The following is a 10776-nucleotide window of genomic DNA, read 5'->3' on the forward strand; positions in this document are numbered from 1 at the left end:
CTCATTTTGTTTATGTAACAAATTTTGAATCAAACTAATGTATCTAGATGTGCTTCATAAATATATGTCTTTGACTTCAGATACTAATGGCTTGGTATTTACTTGTCATGGTAGTTGTAAACAAATGTTACGAACTTGATTATAAGGAATAAATACTCAACTTGGATGGAGATTTTGTTATAATTCCAACTACATAATTATTAAGGAAAATTTTCTAATAAACATCCTACACTATTATTTTTGAATTAACACACTATGTGTTTGAGGATTTTATAACCCAAAATTTCTTCTTTTTCCTTTTTTTAGTAGCACATCCCGAGTTAATTAAATTCAACCAATTTCAAATAGAAAGGTAATATATAAGAAATATTATGCTAAAAATACTAAAGATAATTTCCAAATTATCTAAATTATCCTCATGTAGAATAGATTTAGGATGAGTAATGTAATGAGTAAAGTTATATAAAGTATAGACTAGATTTAATGATAATTAGTTAAACTATTATAACGGTGTTATATAAAATTATATAGAAAAATGAGAGGTCTAGGTACACATCCTTAATAACGAATTATTAATTAAAAAGTGATTAAAATTATACAGTGTTATGTAAAAAGTTTTGTATTATTAATAGCCATGTCTAGTCATAAGGTGGATGACTACATAAAATTTCTTTAAAAATATAAAGTAATAATATTCGCTACATAGTGGAATAGAGCATATTATGCAACCTATGATGCCCTGTCGCCTCCATTAGTTGTAAGACTGCGAGGTTTTATTACCGTTTTGCATTATAAAGTGATATAACAGTTCTTTCATTTTATATTTTTATTATAAAGTTATTTAATTTCACTATTTTCTATGAAAGTTTGGCTTATAATTTATTATCAGTTTGTCATTTTCCAAAAATAAATAATATTATTTAAAAAAAAAGGAATTAAGCATTCTTATTTATTACTCTCCTCCTTTCTCTTAAAACTGACAAGCTTCGTGAAAGAAAATACAATAGAATAGAATGAAGAGTAGATGATATGTTTATATAAAGAAGATAAAGTGTTTGATACCTTGGAAAGATGATCCTCCACTAGGGGTTGCATGGGGTTTATAAAGGGGAGGAGAGACCAAAGATGGGGTGTTCAAAGGTTGAGAAATTAAGGAGTTGGTTAGAAAGTTGAAGAGTTACTTTGGCAGGTTAGTTGAGAAGTTAAAAGAAGTTATTTGGAAAGTCCAAATTTGAGAAAGAGTCTAGAGTTTTCTAGAGGACTCCCAAATGTTTTAGGTAGCCAGTGGCCTAAACCCAGCTTAGCCCAAATTGATTACTGAGTCTACTAACCGATCCAATGGCCTAACAAAATGGTGTAGACATCCCTTGCATGTTAGGTTAATATTATGGTTGTTTGAATAAAGCAAGTAATCTAATTGGAAGTTGATGACACATAGAGACTCAAATATTTTGAAAAAAAATAGATCATACATATAGAAGCTTGGGGAGCTATGCTACCTAGTCAGTTATCCTATTACACTCTCAATAAATAAAAAAAAATCTATTTCAAGAAAAATATATATATTGATATTTGTTATGGAAAAAACTATCGTTTAAGTTAACTAGATCATAATAATAGGTTAGATAAATATTTGAATACCAAATACTTGATAATACACAAACATCTACAGCCTCTGATAGAAAATCCCAAGAACAAAAATTGGTAGATTTCCTCATAAAAGACTTCGCCTTCTTTAAGTAATAGTTTACTAGGTATATATGTCGATAGACCTTGACTTGGTCGTGGAAAAAGAACATATGCAAATGCATTACACGAAACCTTTTTAAAACAAAATTCTGTAGATTTCCTCACAAAAGAGTACTTCACCTTCTTATAATATGCAATATTCTCTTATGAAATATAGTTTACTATGTTTGTTGGTAGACCTTGACTTGTAGTGGAATTAAAATAACATAATCCGCTCTAGATCTGCATGCATTACACGAATCTTGATTCCCACTTTCGATTATTTAGTGAGGAAATTAACATGCATGATGTATAGTTATATATATCTTCCAATGTCATATCACACCATCTAATTAATTGTTACTTATGCCACTTCGTCCACTATATATATATTGGTCTGGACCTGGAGTGGGAATAATAAAACCATGGCTAAGCTTACGTCCTCCACCACCCATGGAGTTTTACTTCTACCTCTCTACCTTCTACTCCTCCACATCTTCTCTCCCTCTCTATCTCTAGAGACCACCAAACTACGAGGAAGTTGCGTTGCGAGTGAGAGAGATGCACTTCTCACCTTCAAGGAGGGCATCAATACTCTACATGGGAGGTTATTATCTTCTTGGGAAGGCCAAGATTGCTGCAAATGGAGGGGTGTCATGTGTAGCAACAAGACGGGGCACGTTGTCAAGCTCAACCTCCAAGTCGACCACGATCGACTTCTACCATTTTCGATGAGCAACGACATTAGCCCTTCTCTTCTCGCTCTAGAGCATCTTAACTACCTCGACCTAAGCTTCAACGACTTCGGAGGTCGGCAGATACCGAAATTCATGGGCTCCTTCAAGAACTTGAAGTATCTCAACCTCTCTAATGCAAACTTCGGTGGTAGCGTACCTCCTCAGCTTGGTAATCTAACTAAGCTGCTCCATCTTGATGTTGGTGGTAATTACTATTTGCAATCGGTTGATCTTGTAGCTTGGTTACCACGTCTCTCCTCTTTGAAGCACCTCGATATGAGCTATGTGAACCTCAGTGCTGCTGTGGATTGGGTGCAAGCCTTGAGCATGCTTCCAACTTCTTTAAGAGTCCTTCATCTATTTGGTTGTAGTCTCAACGCCACACTCGCTTCTCTCCCTCTTTACTCTTCTAATCTCACAGCACTTGTGACCCTTGATCTTGAGTATAACGACTTTCAGGGTCCTATTTCTGATGGGCTACTAGGAAACATGACCTCCCTCAAAGAACTTCGACTCGGAGGCAATGATCTTGTCGGCATGATACCAGAGACTATGAAGAATCTACACAAATTGAAAGTGCTCGATCTAAGATGGAATCAGATCAGTGGGGACATAGCAGAATTGATGGAGAGGCTGCCGCACAAGATGCAATCATTGTATTTGCGGGGAAATTATTTGAATGGAAGCCTGCCAAATTGGATCGAGAACATGACCAGTCTAAGCACTCTTGATCTCGGTTACAACAGTCTCATCGGCTCCATACCTTCCGGGATGGGAAAGCTCACTAATCTCAATTACTTGGACTTGAGTTCCAACCAGTTGGTCGGCATGATATTAGAAGACCATTTTACAAGCCTAACGAGATTAGAGATGCTAGACTTGTCAAATAACTCCCTTACCATGGGAGTACATCTAAATTGGATCCCTCCATTCAGATTGAAGGTAGTCTACTTGAGCTATTGCAAGCTGGGACCCCATTTTCCTGCATGGATTCAATCAGAGACTAACATTACTTTTCTAGTTATGTCTAGTACAGGAATCATCGACAGGTTGCCAGATTGGTTTTGGAATGTAATTTCACAGGTCGAATATCTTGATCTCTCCCTTAACCAGATCAGCGGAGTGTTACCAATGACTCTAGAGTTCCTATCAACAGCAAAATATATAATCCTGCATTCAAACCAGCTCAAAGGTCGGTTACCAAAGTTACCGATGGATCTTTGGTACTTAGATCTCTCAAGAAATTATATATCAGGTCCACTTCCACTAAACCTTGGAACTGTAGAGTTGAATTACTTGCTTCTTTCAAACAACCTTATCAATGAAACCATCCCATCATCTTTGTGCAACCAATTGCAGTCCTTAGTAGTTCTAGATCTATCAAACAACCACATCTCAGGACAACTTCCTCAATGCTGGACAAATGGTAACTCTTTTAGAGCCAAAAGTGGATCTAGATATATAGGTTCGAATCTTGTCATAGTAAATTTCTACAACAATAGTCTCTCCGGTAAATTTCCTTTATTTTTCCAAGGTTGCCAATATCTTTCATTTCTTGATCTCTCCTACAATAATTTCTTTGGAAACTTACCGGCATGGATAGCAACAAGACTACCAAATTTAGTCTTCCTCCTATTGAAGTATAACATGTTTTTCAGCTATATTCCTATTAAGCTTTCAAGACTTGACCGTCTTCAAGTTTTGGACCTTGGTCACAACAATCTATCAGGAATTATAGATCCATCCCTCATGAACTTCAAAGCAATGACACTTACCTCCCCATATACAAGTGATCTCAATACAAATGTCGCATATATAGTTGACAATATTGATGGTTTCAGTGATCCCTTTAGCTTATTTGTGATCATAAAAGGGCAAATTTTAGAATACCAAAATGACAAGATCTTTTTCATGTTGAGCCTTGATTTATCCGAAAATGGTTTAACTGGAGAGATCCCTAAAGAGATAGGTGCCCTTGCTGGATTAAAAAACTTGAATTTGTCATCAAATCGATTGATTGGAAATATTCCAGAAACGATCAATGGTCGATTGTCATTGGAATCGCTTGATCTATCAAATAATGAGCTCTTTGGTGAAATTCCTTCAACTCTGTCAGTTCTAACTTTTTTGAGCCACTTGAACTTGTCCTACAATAATCTTTCAGGAAGAATTCCATCAGGTGGTCAGCTCGAAACATTCAACGATCCAACTATCTACATCGGCAACAACAATCTTTGTGGGCCTCCTACTTCCAAGAATTGCTCAAGAAATCAAACTACTATGAGTGATCTTTCAGAACATGAAGATGGATATGATATGTCATCTTTTTATCTCAGCATGGGTCTAGGATTTGGAATGGGGTTTTGGATGGTTTTTGGTACCTTGTTGTTTAAGAGGACATGGAGAATAACATATTTTCTTTTAGTTGACAACATCTGTGATAAAATATATGTATTTATGGTTTTTAAGTGGGCTAGACTCAATGCCAGGATTAAGAAGAAATAAAGTAGAGGAGCAGGGTTGCTGTTGAAGGAGTTTGGAAGGTTCAAACTATGGAGATTGGTCACTGATCAAAGTCTTAGGAGGCCAAACCCAACATATAATATATAATCTTTAGTTTATACTTATGACACACATGCAAAAATTAGTATATTGTATTAAGTATTCCACTTTCTTATATTATTATAGTATTTTCTGTAATACCATGGTATTACCCCCCCCCCCCGCCAACACTACCTAATTTAGATGCTTGTTTTCTTAATTTCCGTTGCTTTTGCTATAAATTTAATGTGCATGCCACCATCATTTGAAAAATGAGATGAATTATACCGACCGAGAAATCATGTTGATATATATGTTTAGCTAGATATGCTTCATAAATATATGTCATTGACTATGCGAGATAAATGGATTGGTATTTACTTCTCATCGTAGTTTCAAATAATGGTTAAATAAATAGATTTTTATAAATCACATCCTATATTTTACCTATTTTATAATTCGCACCCCGTCTTTGGGGATTTTATAACGCAACCCTTTCTTTTTTCTATAATATTTATTTAACACCCTGAGTTAACTTAATCTAACCATAATTAACAGAAAGAGAATATTCTGTTATAATCCACTATGTAATTTATAACATTCCTAAATTATCTTTGTACTTATCTCTAATTTTATTTATAACTTGAACTTGCTTTTTCTCAAACCATGGAGAACATCGCCTAAATGTTAAATTAATCTTAGAGTTTCTAAACTCTAAGCCATAGAGATCTTAGAGCTCCCCAAACGCCAAGCCGATTTTGTTACTTGCAACCTCAAAAATAGGGAGGGAGATGAAGAAAATTTAGAAAAAGGTGGAGAAAACAAAGAGTTTGTGCTAAAGAGATAGAGAAAAATAGGTAAAGTTAGGGGAAGCTTCTAAGGTTTGTTTGTGGTAGGGATTTTGGTAGATTCTTGTAGGTTGTGGGTTTTGATATAATTTTGTGAGGTAGAGTTTAATTATAAATAAGAGGATTTAGATTTTGTGGGATTAGAGTTTAGTTTGGGAAAGAAGAATTTTGTGGCAAGTCTTTATTAGAATTGTCATAATCCACATCATTTTCAATAGCAAGTCGCATGCCAAGTCTTTGTTTCTAGTTTGGATCAGCTCCATAAGTTATTGTAACTATCAATATCTTTGCAAGACCATGAAGACTTAAATATGAGTGAGCATAGACGTGCTCACATATATTGTGGTAGCTAATAAATAAGGGAAATTCGATATTTCCAAAGTTTGTGCCCCAATAGTAATAAATTAAAAAGAAGAAGTTTAATAGCCATGCACAAATTCTTTATCCGATTGCTGCTCCTAAAATTGTCATAATTTACAAAAATTGTCATAATTTATCATCTTGTCCCATTCCTTTCTATGTAATCTTCCGAGTCAGATTTGGACCCATTTATTCGTCGAAAAATTATGATATTTTATAGCCTCATGTTAGGGATCTTTTAGCTCTAGCTTTACGTGAATCTGAAGTCGAGGTGAAAAAATATAATTGAAATAGTGAAAAAATATCGAAACGGACAGATTGGTAATTATCCGATGTTACGGTGGTCGTCGAAAAGTGGCAGATGGCAAAAAGTGATGGTGGACAACCATAAGACAGGATGGCCCATGGAGGAAAAAAGATGGTGACTAACGTTTGAAACTTGGAATGGATCTAAGGTTACGATTTACTCTTATTAAGATAAAGACGATATAACGACTATGATAAACCTGAAATGCTTAAATAGAAAATAACTAAACTCAATATTTATTTCGCACATGATAATTTATCCATGATCGCTCATAATATCTATAAAAGTAGAGTTCTAGCAGATCAAATTTATATGCAAATTATCAACTTTAATTCAAAATTAAAGATAATAAGTAAATTAGACTAACTCGACTTGATTCGATCCACGTGTCGGATCATATCATGAAATTCCATAAATCATACAATTTTTAATTTTTTACGGGTGTTATGAATTATATACCAATGTTATTTTCTTTCTTAGAATTTTCACATCTATCAAAATTTTCATAGTCCAAATTTTGTTCAATGTCATGTCATACACCAAGTCAATGTTTCTAGCTAGGACTAGCTCGATATTTCATTTTGACTATCAATATGGTGGTAGGACCTCGAAGACTAGAGAGAGTCTTGATGTTGGAATTCTATAACCATTGATTGGTCACTGATCAAAGGCTTAGAACGCCAAACCCAACATATAATATATAATCTTCTGTTTATACTTATGACACACATGCAGAAATTAGTATAATGTGTTAAATATTCCACTTTCTTATATTATTATAGTCTGTAGTACCACAATATTACCCCCACACACTTTACCTAATTTAGATGCTTGTTTTCTTAATTTCCGTTGTTTTTGCTACAAATTTAATGTGCATGCCACCATCATTTAAGATGAATTATGCCAACAAAGAAATCATGTTGATATGTGTGTTTATCTAGATATGCTTCATAAATAGATGCCATTGACCACGCGAGATAAATGGATTGGTATTTACTTGTCATCCTAGTTTCAAATAATGGTTAAATAATCGACGTGGATGTAGACTTTACTGCAGTTCCAGTTGCATAAATTATTATGGGAACTTTTCAAATAACACTCTACGTTTAATATTTTTGAATTAACACTTTGTCTATAAAGATTTTGTAATATTTTTTTTTCTTTCTTTATAATTTTCATATCGCCCTTTGAGTTAATTAAATTAATTGTTCTCAAAATAAAATGATAATAAATAAAAAATACTAAAGATAATTCCTAAAATACCTAAATCTTTCTCTCGTTGAATAAGATTAGATGGGGATATAACTTCAAGAAGGGTGGGTCAATGTTAGACATTTTTCACGAGTATTTATTAATTTTTATATAAATCATATACTAAGATTAATGCCAGTTGATCAAAATAATATTATAATAATATATTACTTTATAAATACAAATAGGAGTTTAGGTATAAATATGATTTGTTAATTAAAGAATAATAAAATTATAAGGTGTTATTTAAAAATTTCCTTATTATTGAACTTTTCGAGTGAGGAGACAAGAGGGTCATCTAACCCTAGCACAAAGATGAAGGAGTTTTCACCCCCTTGCTTCGCAACTCAGTCAGCGACTCAATTGCCGTCTCTAAATAAAATACTATTTTTTGAGGAAATATACTAGTTTTTGTTTTGAAGAAAAAATTAAACTAGCATTAAAGGAAAAACATCTCTCTCCCCACCCAAAAATTAAGTAAGAACACTTTAATCTAAAAATAAAGTTAATTAGGTCATAATAATAAGTATAAATTTATATTTTAAATAAATATTTGAGTATCAAATGACATAAAAATATAAAATAAAGAGCACCTTATTAATTGTAATATGTGGTCGTAATAAATAAAGATTGAATAGTAAGTAAAATTACATGTTGACGCATACAATCATACTCCAACCAAGTACTACTAAGCAACTGTTTCAAGAGATATTAAAGAAGGAAAAAAAATCATCACATTCGTTTTCGCATAGGTAGAGGTGAAAATGGGTCGGATTAACTTTTGATTTTTGCTATTCAAAAGTTATCCAATCCGTTTAAGATCTGACTTTTTATTCAAAAATTATCTAATCTGTTTAGTTAGAATATGATTTTAAATTTTACTATCCGTCTAATATCAATATCCAAATTACTATCTGGACAAAAAATATGTCTTCGGATGTGGGTTCAACACTATCCAATTCGTATCCGATCCGTTTTCACCCCTACATGTAGGACTTATGTTGAGCCGTAAATTTAATCGGGCTCCTCAGAAGTCAAATTAGGCTCAAGTAAATGTTATGATCTGAAGGCTGAAATCAACTAAAATTGGAGAAACTGTAATTTAGTGCAGGAAAATTAATGCAGCTAAATAAAATAACTAATTTTCGTCAAAGCTTCATTTACATGTGAGATTTTTTTTGGGAACAAATTTCTCTGACTCTTAAACCTATTACTCCAAATTTAATGAGGTTTCACCTTTGTGTTCATGACATAGAAAGGTCCGAAAAATCTCATAAATTATCAATCGTCCAAACTGATGCCCACATCAAGATAATAATAATAATCTTTGTCAGAATTGCTCAAGAAGAGACGTAAGTTTTAATCTACAAGTCCAATCTTAATGAAATTTGACAGACATCGGTTTTTATACAGAGAAGTGGTACCAATCAGATTTGGACGTAAAAAAATTATGATACTTTTATGAGAGGAAGCCTCGGAAGTAATAGATCGAATGGCTTTTATTTCACCTAAGTCAGAGGTTACGATGAACAATTAAAAATAAAACAGAGAATAAAAGTGAAAATATCTAACGTTGCGGTATCAGTCAAAGGGTGGCGAATGGCCAAGGATGATAGTGGACGGCCATATAGTAGGGTAGCTTGTAGTGGTAATCATGGCTAGGGTTTGGAGGCAAAATTACAACTCTCAATTAGATCCACTCCTATGAAATTAAATAATTGTGATTAATTTATTTCTACTTCTAGATTATCTTACTTTTACTCCTAAGATAAACACAAAGCTAAAATAATTCAACAATGCTTTGATGCTTAAACAAAATAGTCCAACTCCTCTATATATATAACGAGTCCTATTAGGATTAGCCCTGAAGGCTAACACGACTCGAATTAGAACTTGCCTTTTAGGTTTAATTGGAGTTACCTTAGAGACTTAATGACTTAATAGACTTGTCTTAGAGGTTCACATGATTTAATTAGACTTGTCTTAAAGGTTTACATAAGAGATAAATATAAATTAATTAGAAGATAAATATACTCAATCCCTCGAGCCCAATATTCTCATAATGCGATCCGACTTGAGTCAGTTCGCATCAAGAAAAATCATTTCATAGAAATTTGATAAATTGTCGGGGCCTAAGGTAGACGTGTATATTAGGATCTTTTCCTATATTTGATAATAAACATGTAGTAGAATTACTAAAGTAGCAAGTTTGAGAGACTGATAATATTTATTATGCAAGCCCAAACTTAATGAAAGATCACGGACATGTTCCTAACATAGAGTAGGATCATTATGAAGTCCTATAATTATAGAGAAGAATCATTTTGGAGAATTCTATTAATTAATAAAGCCTCGTCTCCTTTAAATTATGCTCACTTGCAAACTTTAAAAGAATAAGCTAAAATTATACAATAAGGCATAAAATCCAATCAAGATTAGGATGATAAGAGTTAAAATTAAACAGGTCATGTAATGATTCTAACATGAGTAGAGGTGGCAAATATCGACCCGACCCGATAACCTAGCTCTTAGTTGGATTTGGGTTTAGTTTAATCAGGTTCGGATTGTAAACGAGTCAACCTGCTTAACTTGATTAATAATCGAGTTGTGTTTGGATTATACCAGTGACCCATTTTAACCCATTTGGCTCGTTTAAGTAACGGGTCGGGTCAGGTCAACCCGTCGACTCGCAATCCGTTAATATATATAGATAAAATTTCTAACCTATCCTACCCCATCTCATATCTCACACTCTCACCATTTCATTCTCACCCTCTCACCATCAATTTTTATATTCTTCAAAGCATAACAATTTGGTCTTATATGTGAAAAAACCTAGACACGTGTATGTATTTAAACTTTATGCAATGATTTCAACTCTTTACTTATATAAATTTGCGGAATAAATATCAAAAAGTAAAGCAAAAATATTCAAATCAAGTTTGAACCATGCTGGTTGTTTAGTAACCGCTCTTGTGGTAAAAGTAGTTAATAATTTTGCTCA

The 10776-nt window shown here is 33.3% G+C and overlaps 1 protein-coding gene across 2 annotated transcripts; it reads left to right on the forward strand.

Annotated features, from left to right (window-relative positions):
• Positions 1–1002: 1002 nt before the first annotated feature.
• LOC140762342 (receptor-like protein EIX2) lies at positions 1003–5019 on the forward strand. Of its 2 annotated transcripts, XM_073100090.1 has the most exons (2): positions 1003–2613; positions 2704–5019. In XM_073100090.1, exons 1-2 carry the CDS (start codon positions 2154–2156, stop codon positions 4968–4970), a joined length of 2727 nt encoding a protein of 908 aa, XP_072956191.1. In that variant the 5' UTR covers positions 1003–2153; the 3' UTR covers positions 4971–5019. The 2 variants fall into 2 exon arrangements, with proteins under 2 accessions (XP_072956191.1, XP_072956183.1); XM_073100082.1 differs by having other exon boundaries at positions 1003–5019.
• Positions 5020–10776: the final 5757 nt, after the last annotated feature.

Source organism: Typha angustifolia, chromosome 1, assembly GCF_048772165.1.
Source record: "Typha angustifolia cultivar Huaian chromosome 1, ASM4877216v1, whole genome shotgun sequence".
In the NCBI taxonomy this organism is placed as follows: Eukaryota; Viridiplantae; Streptophyta; class Magnoliopsida; order Poales; family Typhaceae; genus Typha; species Typha angustifolia.

Bases quoted from the DNA above. Each gene is read 5' to 3' on its own strand.
- LOC140762342 (XM_073100082.1), top strand. From the start codon at position 2,154: ATGGCTAAGCTTACGTCCTCCACCACCCATGGAGTTTTACTTCTACCT.